Below are 21806 nucleotides of genomic sequence, written 5' to 3'. Positions count from 1 at the left end.
CAAACCTTTCATTTCCTAAAGGGAACGCGTTGAAAATACAACTCGTCCTGGAGAGACACAAGTGACAATCCAAAACCTGATGCCAGAAACAGTTTATGTCTTTCGAGTTGTGGCTCAGAACAGGCATGGCCCCGGAGAGAGCTCAGTACCGCTGAAGGTGGCAACTCAGCCTGAGGGTAAGCTGTGAATATTTAAGTCTTCTTGGCTTTGGGATTGATTTTTTTGTTTTCCCCATTCATGACCTTTCCCAGAATAAGTTGATACCCTTAAAAGTTGCACTTGCAGACCATAGTTCCAAAATGATTTTTCCAAGTTACCATGTTGGTATGCTTATATGATTTAGTCTCACTTTTAGAAGAACTGATAAAACATTCCTAGTTAAACTGTCTAAAGTTTCTGTTACAAAAGAAATACTTCTGAGTTCTCATTAACTGAAACAGAAATAAAGAAAACTTTAAGAAAATGTGAAGTGTGTGATTTGTTAGGATCATTTAGGACAAAAGGAACCTGACCCAGGGAGCAGGATCTCCTTCAGAAATTTGGTCTCACCTTTACACCCCCCAATGAATCCATGTGAAATGCTGAAATGTTAAAAGATACCCATCTTTTAACTGGAGTTGATTAATAGTGAAGTTGATGCTAAAATAATTAGCTACTGAAAATGTTAATGGTTAGGCTTGGTGACTAGCAGTTTCATGCTTACATTTCAGTTCAGCTTCCTGGTCCAGCACCCAATATCCGAGCGTATGCCAGTTCACCCACCTCCGTTACTGTCACCTGGGAAACACCATTGTCTGGCAATGGAGAAATTCAGAACTACAAGCTCTATTACATGGAGAAGGGACAGGACACTGAACAGGTACAGAGCCTGGCTCTTCCTGCGTGATATACAATGCCATTAACAGCCTTTTTTCTTCTATGTGACGTGTTCGTTTTTCTGATAGACCGAATCCTTTAGCCTGAAATATGGAAATATTTAAAATTAAAAATCTAGCATGAAATATATGTTTTGGAATTAAAGCAGTATTTTATGTGATGGCTTATTTAGGTATTCATCAGCGTCAAGGAGCATTTGGGGATGTCCATCATATCACGAGATGAAAACTCAAATAATAGCTATATCATCATTTAATAGTTCTCGTTCAGATAGTGTAAAGGATGCTTGCGTGGGTTTTATAGGTTGGACAGTTTTATTTTAGTGAAGTGGGCTAATTACTGATTTTAGCATCATCCTTAATCTGAACTGTTCTTGCTTCTTGAGTTCTTTGATCTAGTGATTGATATAGACCAGCCGGGCTAGCTCAGTTGGTTAGAGCATGGTGCTAATATTTTGATAGTGGTGAGTGTCTAATTGATCAAATTTTCTTATGATTCTACTGGAAGAATCCAGTATGTTCTGTGCAAGTATAGGTTGCCACCTGAGAACAGTCACAACTTTGGGGGGATTCGTCCCAGTCATTTACTTTCCCATCCAATTGCATATGAATATGACTCCAGCTTTAGAAAAAGCTAAGGGGAGAATATTTTTGTTAGCATTTACAATAATTTTTGACAGAAGTTTTTAAATAGGAATGTTGTATTCCTCAGATAAAATTACCTTTTCTACTTTTGCATCCTACTATTCACAATACAGTAATAATTTTTACTAATAGGCAAGTTCATCAGATCCCTTTTAATTTACAGAACCAGTGTCCATGTTATGATTTAAGTCAGGTAGGTAGAATTTTCTCTTGCAAGCTCACTGTTAGCATCTTTACAAGTCCCAGCTGTATATAAACTGTGGGTGCTGCAGAAAGGTATCATTCCTGCTTTTGACTTTATTACTGTACTGGAAGTCTAAGACATTTGTAACAGTTGCAGACCTGATTCTGACCTTGACTTGTATGTATGTATGTTTGTTTATGAACAGGATGTTGATGTAGGAGGACTCTCCTACACCATTAATGGATTAAAGAAATACACAGAGTATAGTTTCCGTGTGGTAGCCTACAATAAACATGGTCCTGGAGTCTCGACCCAAGATGTTGTTGTACGAACGCTGTCCGATGGTAAGCTGCTTTATTCCAATTTTTTTTTTTTTTTTTTCAGGAATTATGTGGCAATTTCCTTTAAGTTAAAAATTAACTTAAAAAGAAAGACTTCTGTGGGTTTTGTTCATTGTTGCCCTATTTTATTAATAATGTAGTAGTTGTGTATGGCCATGCGTGCTGAAAATTCCCCAGAGGGTTTCCAGATTAGGTGAAGGAAAATTACTATACCTGATTCTGATTACGCAGCAATGGTGTCCTTCATTTCAACATCAGTAGTTTATTTCATGGGTTATTGAGCCTACAAAGTATTAAGAGTGGACAGAAACACAGTTATATTGAAGGCAACAACTCCAAATTATTTTTTAGCTTCTATAGTATTTTTATATATGAGCAGACTTTTGCTTTTGTAGTGTTTTCATTTTAATTGTGGTCATATGGGAAAATGCTGCATGCCTTTGTTTAGACTCCAGCACAGACACTATTAAATCAATTGCATATAATATTGAAAGCAGGAAGTGGTAACGGTATTTTCTATAAGGCAAATAAAGAGGCAGTGTGAGCGAATACAGATATATGAACAATTGTAGAATGATCAGAGTTAACATTATCTTTTATTTTTTATAGAGAAGTTTATTTATTTATAAGAACAGTCAGACCAGAAGTGAGCCTAGCCTGGAAACCTCTATCCAGGAGTGAGCGAAAGCAGAATAGATGAGCAGAGAGGACTATTGTCCCAAATTCTCTGTGTGTCCAAAAGTTTGTTTCTGTGGGACTTCTTGACTCTGCTGTGGTTTCTGTGTATTTATTAATTCATTTTCTCTTCCATGAAACTCTGTCAGCATCCTCTTTAACCCATGTCAGCTTTTATCATCCACAACATCAAGAGGAAAAAGATTCTACAAATAAATTTTCTGTGAAAAATCACCCCATGTTGTCTGTTTTGAACCTGCTGTATGTTAGCATCATTTGTTACCTGTAGCTGTAGTGCCTGAAAGAGTGAATAATGAGTGTCCACCAGCCCTCTCTGTCCCACTCTTCATTTTACAGACCTTTGCTGTATTCTCCCTCATTTGTCTCTTTTCCAGATTCAAAAGTCACAGAAATGGTTAGCCATTGCTTTTGTGGAAGCTGTTTCAACCTTCAGTGCCCTTTTCTGAACTTTTTTTCTAGGTTTCTTTTCTCCTACGTACTTTTAAATATGGAGGTAGAGGGGGCCAAAATTGTATCAGAGATGCAAGTGTGTAATTGCTAGCATTTGACTGACTTTTTTGGCTCATTCTGAGCACTGAGGTGACATTTTTGGGGCAGACTAATCTTGGTGGAATTGGTCTGCTTAGAGCCATCATTTTGCATGTAGAGGCAGGATCATATTTTCCATGTGTGTAACTTCATCTACCATGAATTTCATCTGTCATCCTAACATCCAGGCATGAAATGTCCTGAGGTCTTTCTGCAGTCCTTTACCATCAGATCTTGTCTGTACTAATGCTTGTCACCTTGCTGCTCATCCCCCTTTCATCACTTACGAATGTGTTGAGCAACAGGGGTCTCAGCACATACCACGGTGGAGCTCCACAGGTCATCTCCCACCACGTATGTTCCTAACTTCTCTTTCCTTTCTCTTAACCAGTTGTTTACTCAGGCAAGGGCTGCCCCTCATTGCTTCATTTCTTAAGAGCTCTCCAGCAGGTTTGTGACGCAGGATTTCCCTTTAAAAAGTGAAAAATGCATATATATTATTCCTCTGTGTATCTATGAATTTCATGCTTTATTTTAGCTTCAGTTTATTTGCCTAATGCAGGTTGCTGACTTATTACTTGATAGTTTCTCAAACAGAACCCCTTTTAAATACTGTCATCAAATTTCCCATCTCCCGGTATTGAGGTAGCTTGTGAGAGGTTCCAGCCTACTGTAAGTCATGCAACCATTTTGTTCCCAAATTCCTTGAGAAATCCTGGATGACTAGCATCTAACTCTGGCAACATGCTGCTGTTCGTTATGTCTGACTCCTCCATAATCCTTTATATTGACATTTCAGTTTGAGAGATCCTTTAAGTCTCTTGTACAGGGTGTCATGGAAACCTCCTCTTCCTTCCACTCAGTACGAATGCAAAGAAGTTAGTTGTGTGGCCTTATGTTTTTCTCTTTCTGTCATACCCTGACCATCTGCTAACTCTACAGTTTCTCTAAAGGGCTTCCAGTTCCTTATTTGTTTGAAGAAGAATTTATTATTAGTTGTAATTTCATTTTCAAGTTTTCTTGAAGTTCTTTCTGGCCCAACTTACATTTAGACATTTAACCTATTGAAATTTATTTTCTACAGCTTTCTGAAGGATGTTGTCTTGCTGCTTAGAATCTTATAACCCTGCTGCTTAACTGTGCTGTTCTCCCCTTCAATCTCTCAAATCTTTCCGGATGGAAGATGCACATTTTCTTCTTGTGTTTTCTTATTGTTGCGTCTGTAAGCAATAACCATTGTTTTCTGCAGGGATTTCATTCTGAGCTTCCTTGAGCTTCCATTTAACAAACTTCCGCAGTTTTATGTAGGTGTTTGCTCCTGATCTAAGTATGTTATGGTGGTTTGTTGCAGGATAGCTCTTCAAGTACTACGATTTGAACCAAGGTTTATGTGCTGCTCATAAGGATTGCTTCTCTTCTCATGGTCTTCCTGATCTATAGGAAGCAATCATGTATCACAACTAGAAATGTAATCTCTGTATCACACCCTGATTGAGGGCATTTCCCTTACCAACTCGTCCTTGCAGTCTCTCCGAACCGTCAGCATGTCGTGGTCCTCCTGCCTGGATGGTTACTATACAATGTAGCAAACTAGGCTATGCTTTTCCTATTGAAGCATGGAATATCAGCCTACAAGAAATCAATTTTATTTCTTGGCCTGGTTAAGTTCTTAATCTGATTTGTGTCTAAGCTTACTTTGACATAAAATGAACTGTGCACATGGCGAGATACGTGTATATGAATATATTTACATGCATGTATCCTTTCCTGTGTCCTACTGATGGTCTTTCGCCAAGTTTTCAATATATGCATTAATTATTAATCACTCCTTGTGAAACCCATGACTTATTTTTACGTTGTTCTGAAAGTAGGCACCAACTGTGTAAAACAAACGGGGCCAGGGCGGGGTGGAAAGCTTAGCTTTATTTAATTTCCTCCTTGTAACCTGTGTTCTTGCTTTTTGAGGGACATAGCACTTAATCCTTCCGTCTGGTGATTTCAGACTCAGTTCAGTTGGCAAGAGAGAAGGAAAAGCACATCCTCATCGTCTCCATTTCTCTTGTGGGATAGTGGGAGAGGCGTATTTATTTAAGCACACCCCAGCATACCTTTCACTTTACTGCAGGGCCACTTTCACTTTATGCACTCAGGAGTTTCCTTAGGTATTGTTGTGGCTGGTTATTTGGAAAGTACATTATTCAGGCTGGAACAATCTTTAGCCCTGTTGTGCTACTTCCCTGTCCTTATGCTTTGCTGGAGCCTCACCTTCCTGCCAGGGAACCTTTGTGAGTCTGAAGTGCTGTGACAAGGATTTCCTTGGTCTCGGGTTCTCTCTTACATTGCCTTTTTGTCTAATGGACTTTCACTGTCATGACCAGCCAGTTGCTACAGCTAGTAAAGAAGTAACAAAGAATGGAGGTTTAAAAGCAGAAACCATCTTTGCAATGTACTTCACCTCCTCAGTAACACAGGGACATGTTGACTCTGAGGTTTTTCTGTTACAGAAAATCATGATAACAAAAACCATGGCTAGAATTTTAAATGTGGGTTCCCAGAATCCAGCATGTAAATTAAAGATTTGATTTTGGAAAGTACTGAATGTCATCTCTAAGAAAAGAGTTTATGGGAAGTACCTTTGAATATAAAGCATTTTTTATCTAGATACCTGTGATAAGTAAAGACCTGAATAAAAAGTGAGTTCGTTCTTTGTGTTGAAAATAGGTAAACCCCCTTAGCTCGTCACTGTATGTCATAAAGTACCTCTGGTAGAATTTTGTAGTTACTTTATATAGTGTCTCTAACCAGAATGGTTTGTATTTTCATAATGAATGATAGCAGAAAGTAGTTGTGTATAGAAATACAGTATATGGAAATTCTGGAGTTGTAATTCCTTTAATGTTTCTAGTCCCCAGTGCTCCACCACAGAATCTGACACTGGAGGTACGGAATTCCAAGGTAAGATGTGGAGAATTTCCTGTTGGTAGAGGGTAAACAAAAGGTTGGTGGGTCTTAGATGGACCACAATTTAGAGCTGCTTTGGATTTCTTTTCTACCACACTGCTTTTCAGCTATTTGTGTATGAGTTGCCCAACAGGAGAATATCTGAATGTGGGGCTTGAAGCACTAGAAACTTCAATCCAGTTGTGGATTGTACGTAACGGAACGCAGTGAAGATGGTGGCAATGTACCAAAACATGGAGGCTAATTATGAAAGAGGTTTAATCAGATGCAAATACCTTCCTGTTCATTAACTATTGTTTACAGTGTGTTTGCATACACATGCACGTTTATAGTGTCCTGGGCAGTTTAAAAGAGAAAATTGTATACTTAGTCATTATGACTTTAGTGATTGTGATTGGAGATCTTTTTAAAAAAGCCATTTCTAAACTCTTTTCCAAGTAGCTTTTTCTACTGCCTGTATGATTAAAAATAAATAACTTCCTGCACGTAAACTACAGTTCAGATAACTTGTACCCTTTGGAGAAAATACCAGTCCTTAAAGATAGATCCTCAAGTAAACCATATCTTAAGATAACCTGACGAAAACGAAAGGGAAACCCAAGGGGCCATTTGTGCAATTGGAATCAGAAGCACTAATAGGATTGAAGCACTTTGAGGTGAACTTCTGTAGGCACATGTATGACCTGGGCTGCTGCTGAATCATAGGTTTTTTACTTTTTACAGATAGCCTGTGTTTTACTATATGAAAATGCAGTATTTTCTGTATGCATGTTTTTTATTTTGTGTTTCATGAAATATTAGCACTAGAGTAGTTTCTCTGGCTGTGTGGGAGGCGAGGACTTTGTAATGACCTTCTGCCTTCCACAGAGCATCATGCTACACTGGCAGCCACCTCCTGCGGGGACACACAGCGGACAAATCACTGGCTACAAAATTCGCTACCGTAAAGTGTCCCGCAAGAGTGATGTAACAGAGAGCATTGGTGGGACCCAGCTTTTTCAGCTAATTGAAGGTGAGCTATTATTTGTGAGCATTTGTTATCAGAAAGGGAAGGGGTTTTTTAGGTGCTTTTAGTGGGCTGAGGTTCAGAGACATGTTTATGTAGGGTTCTTGCCTTGGAAGAGAAAATGAAAACACTTAAAATGAGTGTTTGTAGGTTATGAGGTAGTGTGGGCTGGCTAGTAGTAACCAAAGTCTAGAGGCCTGTTTTCTCGCCCTAATTTTGCCATTGATTTGCTAAGTGGACTGGATGGGTCATTTTAAAACCTTTATAAAAGGCACAGAGGTTGCATGGAGAAGATGGTCCTGAGCTCACTGTTTGTCCACATGCCAGAAATAATGTATGGAGAAGGATGCCAACGAACTGCAGTCTGGCTGGGTGTTTGGCAGACTCCCCAGTTTGCATGGGGATATAATGTAGGTGTGCTCTGTCACATGTGTCTTGTTGCAATGCTCACCAACAAGCCCAGCTCAGAGTCCTAGGAACTTCTTACCTCAGGCATCTGTGCAAATCATCCCACCTAGTTTCACTGACGTCAACCTTTTCCCTTCTTTCTGGCATGAATGTAATATATCCTTCCTTTATTTTGTACGCTTAAAAATCCAATCTAGTACATTACGTAGTATAAATTATATATTGTTACCAGAACTAGAATTTTGTTTAGCAGAAATAAACAGTATATGAGACAGGAGCAAGACTACATTTTGTTCATTTGTTTTAAATCTCTGTAAATGAACAGTTGGTCAAAAGAGAAGAAATTGTGACTCTCTAGAAAATGAATTGCACTTTTTAACAAGATGTTTTGATTTGTTCTCAGAAACTCCAGCTGTGACTCAGTAAGTTTCAGTTTTCTCACAGAGTAGGAGTTGATATGTGCCTGTAACTAGAGTATATTTTTGTCAGCAACAAAGCCTGTTTAAGAACATATCAAATTTTGGGTGCATTTTCATACTGCTTTGATTATTGATTATACACTCTTATATACAGTAAATAAACTGTTTGCAGAGTTTGGTCACTTGCTGTCTACACTCTACACCTAGGTTTAGTTATGGATGTGGGTGGTTCTGTACTTCAAACTAATTAATAGCCAGAAGTTAAAGCTGGCTGCAAATAGTACCTCACAGACTCTTCCAGTGGCCCACAGGGACAGTCAGCAGAGTGTCACAGGCCTGGGTGTCTCCGGTCACAGTTTAGCTGTTACACGCTAATTGGTGTCAGCTTCCTTACCAGAGCTGCACTGTGGGTAGCGCTTCTCCATTCCTGACCTCATGTTACGCTCCAGTGGCAATGGTGGGGTGAAAGGCTTTTTACCGTCAGGTTATACCTGTATTTTAATTAGGAACTGTGATTCCTGTGCTCACAGCTGGAATTCCTATGTTGGTATCTTGGATACTCTTTCTCTCTTAGGTCTTGAACGAGGTACAGAATACAGCTTCCGAGTTGCTGCCTTGACTGTTAATGGTACTGGACCAGCTACCGACTGGATATCAGCAGAAACATTTGAGAGTGATCTAGATGGTAAGATCATAAGTCTGAACATATTTGTGACATCAAAAACATTAGAATTCATGGACAGGGCACAGTAAAGTTTGATTGCCTTTTTTAAAGGCAAACCTGAATTCTGTTCAGTTGTTCTTACTGTATTCTAATTATGCAATGTGCTTTATGATTAAGTGAAATTAATTTCTATTTTAACACAAAATTCTTCCCAAGTCAATTAAATGGCTTGAAATTAAACCTTGCTTCTACACTTTCTAGTACTGTATGTTGGCATTATGTTTTTTTCTGCTAAGAAATACCCAGTTATGAATTACAATGTCAGTGCTTCAATATTTAAATAATAATACATTATAAGATTTATATAATATTAATGGCTCGATTTTTATATTGTAATAAAACTCTCCTTGTTAATTATGCAGGGGTTGTGAAACAAAGGTAGGAGGACTGTTTTCCTTGAGGGAAGTAAAATAGTGATTATGTATTGCTGTAGCGCCTCAGTTATGCTAATGAAACCATGGAAGTATACCTCAAAGAGTTCAGAGTGGTGACTGGATATTCGGAGACACCGTGCACTGATTGACTAGAGGTAGTCCTGTTGGCTGCAGTTTGTAGTATTAGTGCCTGCACTGTGGTTGCAGACTTGGAGTTGTAAACCTTGTTGAACATGAGAGAGATGCCACAGTATGAAAGAAACAGTGGAAAATGTTGTTGTCACCCATAGACCTTTGCAATCTTACCACTATGTTTCATTGGTACCATGCTCTCTTAGAATATTTTTCCTGAATTTTTTTTTTTTGCTTAGACTCTTTCTAAAGCGAACATTTGACCCTCAGTAATTGTTATTTTGCCACTTCAGAAGAAAAGGGAGAGTGATTATATTTTCAGTACTGATAGACTAGTATAGACCATATCTTTCGTCAGAAATGAAGTATTTTCCACCAAAGCTATATATTCATCATATGTGGTATACAGAACCATGTTAACATCTTGGTTTTTCAGTGTAGAGTTTAACAATAAAAGCAGAAAATATTCTGTGAAAAATTTTGGTCTTTGATAGCTGGACCAGTTGTTTTGTTTGGAATAATTTGCAAGTGGGAGCCTGATTCTTGCAAAATTCAGATGAACAAATTTGTATCTCCCAGAATCTGACTAAAAGCAATTGAAATTGAAGCAGAGAAGTGCCATTTTTAAAAGGGTGGCTGGGGCAGATCTCTTTGGAACTGCCTACATGGAGCTGGTGATTCTGGATAGACTGTTCCTATTTCAAAAAGGCATTTAATTAGTGCTGTCGCACACAAGTTACCTTACACTTCTTGCAGGCCAGTCTCCCTCTTGGCTTTGTTGAAGTAGTTGGAGGGTCATTCTAGCTTAATGCCACAGGATCCCGTAATGTCTTTCACATCTGTGTGGCCTGAGATTCAGTTATACTGGCAGCTGGAAGACAGAATAATAAAAGAGCTTCAATATTTGCTCTGCACTGTTGGAAGATTGCTTCAGCAGTCAGCTGATTAAAGCCCTTGAGAGCCCAGTCTTTGTGTTATGCAAAGTTGACGCTTGACTTCATACTTGTTCTCTTACTTCTTACTCCATTGCTTAATCAAGAGCAGCGCAAAACCCAGTGTTAACAGTAGAGTTCAGTTTTGTAGTTACTTAAAATTTACTTTTTAGCGTTGAAATGACTTGCATCTGTGTGTCTGTCTAACTGGATATGACACAGCCTTGCAGCTTTGAGAAACCACTAGTTCCCCAGACTGAAGTAGAGCTCTGTAAATGGGCAGCACTTACACAATGTAGTGAAAATGTACTCCGCTCTTGAATTAGAGTTAACAATACTTTGCCAGCGGATAGCATCAGGATTAAATTTAAATAGGGCAGAAGGAGGGAGAAGAAAAGAACCTTTTCATTCTGTGTTGATTCTTTAATTTTAATTTTTTTCAAGTTGGAATGTTGCAGTCTTTCAGGAAATCTAACTTTCTTTATGCATATTCTTTACAAAGAATAAAGTAATAACAGTTCACAGTTAAGACAATGTAACATGGTATTCATATCATTCTGTATACATGTATGAGATATTTGTGTATATGCATACTGGAAATAAGATGTATATTTTTTGCTTTTTTTTTCTTTAGTAAGCGCGTGGATAATTTTAATACCATGCAAATGTATTTACAGTTAATCTTTAATTTTCCAGGTTCAATAGAGATGTAAGGCATAATTCCTTTTTATTCCCTGGCTGCTTTTTGAATTTAAATGGAAAACAATTCACTTTATAGTGTCATCAACGTGAATGGGAGCCAGACTTGTTACAACTTAGTGTTAGTAGGGCTGTGTAATTTTGCAGAGCTGGTGCAAGTCCCACCAGGAGTGCATATGCAAGAGGTGTTAAACAGTTGTGCAGAGTTTACCCCTAATGCACTAACTTCTGTGCAGTTAAAAATGTCATCTCTTATATTGCAATTCTGTAGCTTTTCTGTATTTAATAGTTGTGAACTTTAATTGATCGGCTGTGTCAGCTGGAGACCATAAACTCCCTGGGCTAGCAAGCCAGTGGCGTATTATGATCCAAATAATCCTGTTGTGGTGCTTTATTAAATGTTTTTAGATAAATGCAGCATGTTTCATTAAAATGAAATCCCTGCAGGAAGCAGAACTCTCTGAACTGATTTTATTTTAGAGTGGAGAACTCAGCTTACTATTGCACAGAATTATTTATAATCTGTCAACATATAGCAGGCTCCAGTGGCCTGACAAAAGTACTTATTTAATTTTTAAGAAGTTAAAACAAAGGTATGAACATTAGTATGTACAGTTGAGCTTTTCGATTGCTTTTAAGTTGTAATCAACATTGGAGAAAAATCCCTTTAGTAAAAATATTAGGAGATTACAGTGGCGTATTGTGGAAGTCATTGTGTTACTAAGGATCCACATTCCATGTCTCTGTTGGGTTGTGACTAGATTTGTGTTGCTTGTTGGGGGTAGGATTCAAGCACTTGATAGAAACTCTCTGAGTATTTTTTGATCTTGTGGTATGGTTGTGTAGTCTCTGCGTACATTTTGTGAATTACGTTAAAGAGACTCAAGGATTTAAACAGTGACAAGTGTAGGACAAATCACAACAAACCTTTGCAGCACATGCAATATCCAGTTTACTGACAATTCTTAGAGGTTTGGAATATTCTGTTTAATCCTACAGTGAGCTCAGGAACCTTTCTTTAATCATTGGTGTGTTTTCAATATAATTATTTTAATGCCCACAAGTAAGTAATATGATGGAACTAAAAGGAGATTGCTTTGTGGAGGGGAAGGATGTGATAAATTTAATGCGTATTTTGAAAAATTACAAATTGGAGAGAACATGCGCAAACATCAGAAAAATCTGCCTTGAAGCAGATGTGATACCTTTCTTCAGTACGACTGTCCTTTCTTTTAAAAAGAGGGTCTATTAAAATATATTAGTATACAAAACTATGTTCATTTTCTTCTGCTTATTATAGTTCTTTGCACTCTCCTCTCTCCTTTAGAGCGTACTCATTTCAATACAGACAGACAGTAGCAGTGCTACATTTGACCTTACTAGCTCATAGCTCTTCATGTAATTACCTTTATTTAAGAGAAGTCCTTTAAATCCATCATTTTTCTTTAACAGAAACTCGTGTTCCTGAAGTTCCAAGTTCCTTACATGTCCGTCCGCTTGTCACCAGTATTGTAGTAAGCTGGACTCCACCTGAAAACCAGAACATCGTGGTGAGAGGCTATGCTATAGGGTATGGCATTGGCAGTCCTCATGCGCAGACCATCAAGGTGGACTATAAACAGAGATACTACACCATTGAAAACTTAGGTAAGGAAAGTCAATTAACATCAGTGCCCAAGTTTTACCTCTCATTTATGTTGCTGTTTTCTAATTATGGTATTATAAATAAATAAAACTACAAGCATGTTTGTAAGAGGATCTTTTTGCTTACTTGGATATTATACCAGATGCCAAACTGTTGATGAATAAACTCAATTTTCTGCTGATAGAGAAAGAGGCAGAGGAATAAAAAAAACCCCAAACCCAGAATCTGAATTTGAAGCGTAGTGCATTTTGATTTGATGCTTTCCCTTTAACGGTTATTACAAAAACTTTCTTCTGAGCAGCATTCTCTTATTCTCCTTCTGGAGCTGCGGAACAGGTGGCTTCAGGCAAAAAAGAAACTTAAAATGTCACCAAGATACAGTGGCATCTACATTAAAAGAAAAATACAGAATTGCTCCTCCACAGAACTCTCTGTGGTAGGTAAGATATCCTGAAAGCAAAATAAATACTAGTATTGCGACCTATTGGGAAATTCCCTAAAATTGGAGTTTTGGATAATATTATATAGTAGGGCAACTTAAAATGTTCATTTTAAAATGTTTTTCCTCACTACTATTTTGACTGGACTTAAGGTAGATTTGTTGTGACTATAGACTTCCACTGTATGAGAACTATTGAACACTAAAAGAAGGTCTGTACAGAGATTTTCTCAATTCAAATTTAGTCTAGTTATTTCATGTATTTCTGTTAAAAAATAAAATAGTGAACAAAGAGAAAATGGAGAAACAGAAAATAGGAATCACTAACAGGTTGCACTAAAAATATATTTAATTTCTTTTCCCCTTTAGACCCAAGCTCCCACTATGTCATAACTCTGAAAGCATTTAACAACGTTGGTGAAGGAATCCCTCTCTACGAGAGCGCAGTGACCAGGCCTCACTCAGGTAAAGGCGAGGGGCTGCTTTTAAGTTCTGCACAGCTGAAGGTTGTTAACATGCCTCTCCGCACAGCAGCTGAAAATGGGATGATGCATGATGTAAGAGTGGTGTTTTTCAGAGTCATCAAGTACACTCTGTTTCTTTAACTGATTGGCCTTACTGGTTCAGGGATTGCCTCGCATGTTTCATCTGTTTAATAAACCACCTAAAATTGGTTTGATTTTTAAATTACAAAACTTACCCTTCAACTACTTATAGATGTTCTTATTCAAAAAGTTACCATTACAAATTGTGTGGGTGCAGTTCTAAAGGCCCATATTTTGTTTTTTATGGACAAGTACAGATTTTTTTTTTTTTTTTTGGTCTTACACTGAGATTTTGAATATGATGCCTGCGTTTTCTTTGTCTAAGTCGCAATCTGCAGTCACACTAAACAAGTTCTTGGCATTTTTTTTTTAATCTTGTCATACATTAATAAAAGATTTTAAGCAGAGAAATTTCTTTGCAAGTGAGCGATTACTATGCTATGGCTCACTGTGCTCCCTACTGGACTGTTGACTTATTTATTTTGTGTAGATGTTAACACTTCTGTTTAGTCTTCTGAAGAGCAGGAATCCTTACAGATTTTATAGAGGATTTGGAATGGCAGTTTCTTCAGTTATTGCAAATTTATATAATACCTAGAACTTGATTGCCATTAATGTTCTTTAAAAGGTGATAGGTGTTCCCTGTAATTTTTATGAAGTGGCATTTATCCATCTAGAAGTCCAGCTCTTTTTCCTCCTCATTGTTTTCTGGAAGAGGAATCAGTGGACATTCTGAGGCAAATAAAGTCAAAGTTAAAATTACTGTATGTTTGGGGTTCTTAGGCCATGGTTGAATGCACTAAACACTAATATGATTAGGTGTGTATATATATTAGCATATATATGTTGTCTTATTGCCTTAAGAAGGGAACACTATGCAAGAGTAATTTTATTAGCCAGTCTTATGTCACCTATTAACTCTGGCTTTTCTCTCTTTTTCTCCATTTCTCACCTTTCATTTCATTGTACTACCCTGCATTTCCCCTTTTTTGTTTTTGTTTACATTAAAATGCCACCTTCTCCCTTTTTAATTATAATACACTACTTTTTACCCATCAATTCCCTAGACACTTCCGAGGTTGATTTGTTTGTTATTAATGCTCCATACACTCCAGTGCCAGATCCATCTCCCATGATGCCACCGGTGGGAGTTCAGGCATCCATTCTGAGTCATGACACCATACGGATCACTTGGGCAGACAACTCTCTGCCAAAGAACCAGAAGATCACAGATGCTCGCTACTACACAGTTCGCTGGAAAACCAATATTCCTGCAAATACAAAGTACAAGGTATTGGAGTTTCAACAACACTAACACAGCTGCATTATTTCAGTGAGAAGTTTCATGACAGGGTTAAGTGAAAGTTGAGACTAACGACAAGCGCTTAGAAAACAGTATAGAGGTGTGCCCAGTTTTATTTGAGATGCCGGGACTGAGTTCACATCAGTACTGCGCAGTTAAATCATCGCTTCAAAGATTCTTCTAGATTTAGTGGAAGTAATTGTTTTTGTGGTATCTTTTGCATATGTATGTGAAAGATTGAGACGGCATGTTGTGTGTGAGTGAATGGAAGAGCTGGCTTGGGGAAGGCAGGCAAACATTTTCAGAATTACGTTCTTCTGTGGAACCATGGACACGGTGACAGTTTTATCCTTTCTACTTCACCCTTACACGATCGCTTTGTATGACAGATGTGGGCTTACCTTTAGAGGAGCCAATAATGCATTAATGATAATGCAGTATATTTTACTAATGGCTTCTCTCCAGCTAGCAAAAGAATCTGAATTTGTGGGGCAAGTCATGCAGGGAAAATATTTACCCTGATGGTTTTAAGTTTCCTTTTACAACCTTTTCTGTTCATACAAAGCTGATAGTAAACCTTTCCTTTGGGAACTGAGTGGGTGGAAAATATAGAACAATAACTTCATGATATCCCTGCCTTCCTTGATTTTCATCTACTGTTTTGATTTGGAGACTAAATTTGGGGTTCGGTTTATGGGTTTGGATGTTTGTAGTTGGTTGGTTGGATATTTTTTTTTTTTTTTTTTTTAAATTTTCAGAGTTAGCTGGAAGCTTCTGAAATGCTGACTGCAAATTTCGCATTTGAAATGAGACTCAAAGGAAATGGTTGTTAAAATATCCAGCTAGTGGAGCTCCCTTTATGCTCCTACAGAGCAATCTTGTTACAAACCAGATTTTTTTTTTATTGAAATGAATAGATGTATATATGTGTGTTTGTCCTCTAAAGGCAAGTTATTTATGAACCCACATTCCTGAGTCATGTGCAGAGGATGTCTTTAGAGTGATTTATATAACGCTGCAGTTTCATTAGTTAAATGCTTAAAAAAACCCCACCCTCAGTGGTAAATGAAATACTTCCACCGTTCTCAGTGCTGGTGGGCAGTGGTCAAGAAGCTTTATTGTGGACCAAAAATTATATGTAATAATGGAATATAGTTCAAAATTACTCACTGTAAAAAGCATTTGCCTGAAAGGACATAAGTTTGAGAGCATTTGGTCTAATCATTTGGATAGGAGTTGTGTCACTCTAGAACATATAAACACAGGAACAGATGTGATACAGTTCCTGAAGCTAAAATACTCCACTGTGCTTTGAACCATGTAGTTTCACAAATGTGGAGCGGAGAGCATTTTTCAAAGGATCTTTGGTGGTGGAGCAGAGTTGTCCTACTTGCAGGCTACCTGTGATTTATCAGTGTGCTCTCAAGCCTAAGCTAAAATATTAAATCTTATCTTAGATCTTTTAGGACTTTATAAAAGGAAAATAAGTTTTACAGGGTAGTATTTACGAAGTTTGTTTCTAGTAGGTGAGCAGAATTTCGTACTGTGGGATATCTTGTGATCTAAAAAACAGTAAGTGGTGTTAAAAAATGAAGAAAGCAGAGAAGCCTAATGCTCCAGTTTAGCCTTTCATGTGTCATTTACATTCAATTTGATGCACAGTGAAACTAAAAGATAACGATTTTCAAAGCCATAGATGAAAAACACAACTTTAACCTGTAAAAAGGACTCCAGCTGCCACATGTGACTGCAGCTAGGAGCTAAAAAGTACTATAAACAGAATCAAATGCTTAAATGGTGTCAGGAATTTCCACAGGTATTCTGGAGAGGAAGAGATGGTGTGGTTTTCATAATGCAAGACGCTAGGAAAAGATTTCTCCTTTGGATATGCCATTACATAATTGTCCAGGCCAAAGGTCTTCTCAGTTTCTACTGAAGCATCAGCTATTTCCTAATGTCCCTGAGCTGCACTGCAAAGAGCTGGGAGACAATGCTGCTTGGCACTTCGAGAGCTGATGAAAAGCTCTTCTGAACACATGGCTTCATGTTCATACTAGGGAGGTTGTGCTCAGTCAAGCTTTGTGACTGAACTAATGAAAGAACTGTCCTGCCCTATGCTTAAATATTTGAACCATTCAGCCACAATCACATTTACTTTGAAACTACACTGAGTTTTGTATTGAGTGAATGTTTAAAGGTAATGGAGGACTTGATTTTAATTAGGTTTATGATGTCTTTATTCTCTGTCCAGCTCTGTGATGTCTAACTGGCAAAATGCATGTCTGTGAACAAGGAAAATACTTTGTACAAATCTAAGTATCACTTGGCTTCAGTTTTCTGAACCTGGTGTGACAAAAAAGCTGTCATTGCTATTTGAGAAATAGGGGGCTTCTTTGCAGAATTTGGACTATATTATTCATAGAGTCTTCAAGGAATGTAGATGGCGTTTTCCTTGAAAAAGCATTAGCTGAAAACAGTTGTTTTCTGAAGGTATTAGTTATTAATACAGTTGTTGAATGGCCCTGTCAAATACTGAAACAACTAACTCTCTATGTTTAGATCACTGTAGGTCAAGGTAAGGAATATACATATATGTAGATTTTTTTTTTTTGTTTCCATAAGCCTCAAGTGCTTTGTGTTTATGTTCAAGTCATGTATAACAAATACCAGATAGTTTCACTTGAAGGTTGAAAAGTCTGCCTAAATGGCTGAGTTACCAATTACAATATAAATCATGTGTAGTTTCATTGTGTGATCCTAGATAACCATTTTCTCTGAAAAAGTCAACATATGAATAAAGCTTCATTGTCTTCAAGTCTCTCAGTACTTGCACTTTCAGTTAATTTTTTTAAAGGTTGTTAAAAATATACTGAAAATTCTAACAGGAATTTGGAAGGGAGATACAGATTTCAGGAAGGACTGTTATTGTTAGCTATGCTTCATTGTTTTCCCTAGCCAGATCAGTTAATGAAATGCTGTAAATTAAACCCCCCCAAGTAGACAGTGGTATGGCCTGCTGCATAACAAGTGTGCCCTGGACCTTGTATTGCTTTTTATATTTTTTATAATTTATAATTGACTGCTATTAAATGCTCTTGCTGATTGCAGAAGGAATTTCTAGTTTAGGATAAAACAACTGCGCATTAATACTTGATTAATAAATTTGCATGACAGAGAAAATATGTTACAGAATTAATGACTGTGCTTATGAAAATGTAGCAATGCTAAAATGTTTTAAACAGTTACCTGAGACAAGGGCATTGGAGAGCTGGTGATTGATGGTTTTCAGTTCAGAAGTTACTGACGCTTTGTTTTTCTTTCAGACTGCAAATGCAACCACTTTGAGCTATTTAGTGACCGGGTTAAAACCAAATACCTTGTATGAATTCTCTGTGATGGTGACTAAAGGTCGAAGATCAAGTACTTGGAGTATGACAGCACATGGAACAACTTTTGAATTAGGTATTCCTTTGTGTCTTTCTGGAAGGGCCAACGTTCCTGACGAGATGAATAAAGTCGAATCTGCCAGAATTCTGGAGGAGGGAAAGCACGTATTTAAAATGATTATGCTGATGAATACTTGCTGGGGGCTTCTTTTCTTTATAGTTGAGTCAGAAATTCTGATTAAAAAACAACAACATACTTCCAAATTCAAAGGGATGATTGCATGCAAAAGAATTTACATCAAATTACAGAGAAGTACTGAATAATGTACCACAGTTCATGGACAGGAGAGAATAAAGCATACGTTTGAAACATCTCAGAAATAGCAAGTTAATAGCAAACACAAAGAAAATACTTCAGCAAATAATAATTAAAATTTGCTATAATTATGATGATAATTATTACAGAGTGAGGAAGTGCGTGAGGCAAATGAATAAAAAAAAAAAATCCCAGTAGAAATTAAGACATCCAAATCAGACCTACATTTTTGGTCTTCAGCAGGAATTGCCATTGCAGTGCTGTTGAAATGACGCACTCTCAAAGTACAGAACAGAAGAGGGTTTGTAGCTACTGGGTGGAACTTGGGCCCACGGAGTAACTGCGAGGTCCAGGGCCTGTCCCTCATTAGCTCTTTTTATCCTGCAGTGTTAAATGATGTTTGTGCAATTAAATTTACTGCTTATTATGCTTAGGTTTCTGTCTGTTTGAACTGGAAGGACAAAAGAGAGCCTATCCAAATTACCCTGTAGTTCTCATGGTAAATTAAAATACAACAAAAAAAAAATCAAGTAGGCAAAGAATTGGTGAGATCATCCAAATATTCTATAACAAGACATAAGAAAAAGCAAAATCAGAAAACTCCTCACTTACTCTGAAGTCCCATAAACCCTTCGTGAGCTTCAGTTGCTTTAGTTTTTGGTGAGAATCCCATGATGTGGAGTCAGCTGCCCTTCTGACAACACAAGTCTGGACCGAGGCTCCTTTCCCATCCTGATTGCTATGCCCATCCCATGTTAAAACACTTTATTTGGTATTTTTGCTGACACACATACAATTCTCATCCATAACTCTATGCTAAGAGCACGCACTGTAAAAGCAGCACAAATAAAATTCTTAAAAGAGAATTTGAAACTCAAAAAAGTACAGGAGCAAGGGCGAGATACAGGAAGTCTCATTTCATTTAAATAGAAAGTAAATTTCTAGTCGGTGTGGTTGTAAAGAACATTTGCAAATATGACCTAAAAGCTTGGGAACTAAGCAGCAAATGAAAAACCAAAAAAAGTTAAATATATTTTCTCATAACAGATCTTGTGATTTATATTAGTTGCCAAATTCCTGAGTGTCTGACTCACTATTTTTGAATACTCATGAGTAGCAGTGTTGTATAGGACTTGCTCCTCAGCTAATGCTGAAGAAAAATACGGGATACTGGGTTCGGTGTTCATCTGTGAATTAGTAATCTCTTGAGGGATAGTCCTGATTTTTTTTTTTTTTTTCTGAAGCTTACTATAGGGCCTTGAATCATGCTTTACGTCTGAACATTTGCTGAGCATGTTTTTAAGTATTTGGGGTAATAGCTACAGTAACTTTTGAGCTTTTGCTATTCCTGGTTTCCAACTATTATTCTGCACAGGGATAATAGGTAGCCATCTCAGAGGATAGACAGATTAATTTCTACTAAGTAATATACATAACGCTCTTCAAATGCAGAAAGCACTGTGTAAGCACTAAATGTTACTATTATAGCATTAAATATCCAAGGCGGATTTACTTTGCTAGAAGTTACCTAATTAGAAGTCTCATGTTTTTCATAATGTGGCATTGCAAACTGTGGCTGGTTAATGCACCTTTGGAGACGTTGGCTCTGTGCATTTGAAAGCCATTAATCTAAGACCAAGCTGGGTATTTTAGTTCACAGCGAGAAAGGTCTCAGATTTCAGTCTTTCGCTGGAGCAACTTGTGCCATTTCCTGAACTTTAGGCAGGAGGAGGCTGATGGGAGAAGGAAGTGCTCCCTCCTTTCTTTCTTTCTTTCTCTCAATGTTGCTCTCTGGCAACCCAAGGAAAAAGGTTGGACAATTGTGTTCAGCAAATATTTCTGGATTTCAAATGCTTCTGTGGTGCAGATTTCCTTGTAAATTACAAATAATTCTTCAGTAAATTAAATCAGCAATTATGGATTATGATTCTAAATCTCTGGTGGATTTACTTTGCTGATTCTGTTTTAAGTGCCAAATTGGCGTTACTAGGTCTTGGTCCCACCATAAACCTGAAAATAAGGAGATACTTCGTATGCCTGTGCATATAAAATGTATTTATTTCACAAGTTCATGTAATTTTTATGATGACCAACAAAATTCAGGTTAGAAGTTGTTGACCCCAACTGCTAGGGTTGTACAAAGATGCCATGTTTTTGAAGACAAACGGACTCATTCAGTCATGAATCACAACATCTGTTGACAGAAGTGTTTTAGAAACAGGTAACTCCTTACAGAAAAGAGATGCTGCACACCAGATGGCATTTGCCAGTTGAATGGAGTAAATCGGTAAGACCACTACACTAGATGGTAGATTTATTTGAAGATTGAACATTCAGAGTTTTTATTATTGTACCTGTCTTTTTTCAATGGTAAAACAAATAAAAAGCGAAGATACTGAGGTTACTTGTTTATATCCAGTGAAATTGGGCAACCTGTTTCTGATAGTTTGGTTTTTGTTTGTTTGCAGTTCCTACTTCTCCTCCCAAAGACGTGACTGTGGTGAGCAAAGAGGGAAAACCTCGGACAATAATTGTTAACTGGCAGCCTCCATCTGAAGCCAATGGCAAAATTACAGGTGCAGTTTGCATGAGCAATAAAGGCAGATAAAAGATGCCTGATTAACAGCAGAATATAATCTGCATAACTATGTGAACATGTTCCATACTTCATTTAGCCTAGAGGTAGCCAAGAGGTCTATATCTTCTTTGTCAATCTTTCTAGTAGCTCAGATTAATTATTTACTTTTGTACCTAGTAAAAATATATTAAGATATAAACTAACTGCAGTGTGAAATTGGAGTCAAACCAGAAATATAATTGAACGTTTAAATATCTCAATAACCTTTGCCTTCATCAGCTTGTGCTATTCTAATAGCATGCCTCCAGAAATGTATCTATAATGCCTCTGGCCCATCAGTATTTTATTTAGAAGAATCTATCCCAGTGCTCTTTGTCATCTTTGTTTCATTTCTGTGGCACAGAACAGACTTAAAGGCAGTTTATTAGTCCCCTGACATAATCATTAGGAGTAAACTGTTGTTTGCCTTTCTAACTGCATCACTTTTGCGTAGGATAAATCATTTTACAGAAAACAGTAATTACTGTTTCTTGTCTGTAATTTCTGTTCAGATTCACATTTATAAAGACTTTTTGATAGAATTCACTTCAATTTTCCTTTTTTACCTCCAGGCTTTAGGCTTAAATCAGGTTTTATTGGCATGTAGTTTGCAGTGTATGATTTGCTTTTG

The 21806-nt window shown here is 37.4% G+C and overlaps 1 protein-coding gene across 1 annotated transcript in view; it reads left to right on the top strand.

Annotated features, from left to right (window-relative positions):
• The window catches only part of NEO1 (neogenin 1), a 221306-nt gene that overhangs the window by 177563 nt on the left and 21937 nt on the right, over nucleotides 1-21806 (top strand). The window contains exons 9-19 of the mRNA XM_075713990.1: nucleotides 22-176; nucleotides 711-859; nucleotides 1910-2048; nucleotides 6175-6224; nucleotides 7098-7242; nucleotides 8638-8748; nucleotides 12377-12571; nucleotides 13378-13473; nucleotides 14621-14844; nucleotides 18180-18318; nucleotides 21027-21134. Of these exons, the coding sequence (XP_075570105.1) occupies nucleotides 22-176; nucleotides 711-859; nucleotides 1910-2048; nucleotides 6175-6224; nucleotides 7098-7242; nucleotides 8638-8748; nucleotides 12377-12571; nucleotides 13378-13473; nucleotides 14621-14844; nucleotides 18180-18318; nucleotides 21027-21134 (1511 nt within the window). The remainder of the gene's footprint in view (nucleotides 1-21; nucleotides 177-710; nucleotides 860-1909; nucleotides 2049-6174; nucleotides 6225-7097; nucleotides 7243-8637; nucleotides 8749-12376; nucleotides 12572-13377; nucleotides 13474-14620; nucleotides 14845-18179; nucleotides 18319-21026; nucleotides 21135-21806) is intronic.

This window comes from Pelecanus crispus, chromosome 7, assembly GCF_030463565.1.
Source record: "Pelecanus crispus isolate bPelCri1 chromosome 7, bPelCri1.pri, whole genome shotgun sequence".
In the NCBI taxonomy this organism is placed as follows: Eukaryota; Metazoa; Chordata; class Aves; order Pelecaniformes; family Pelecanidae; genus Pelecanus; species Pelecanus crispus.
Note: the sequence above shows the minus strand (reverse complement) of the source record. Positions and strands in the feature narration are given on the sequence as shown.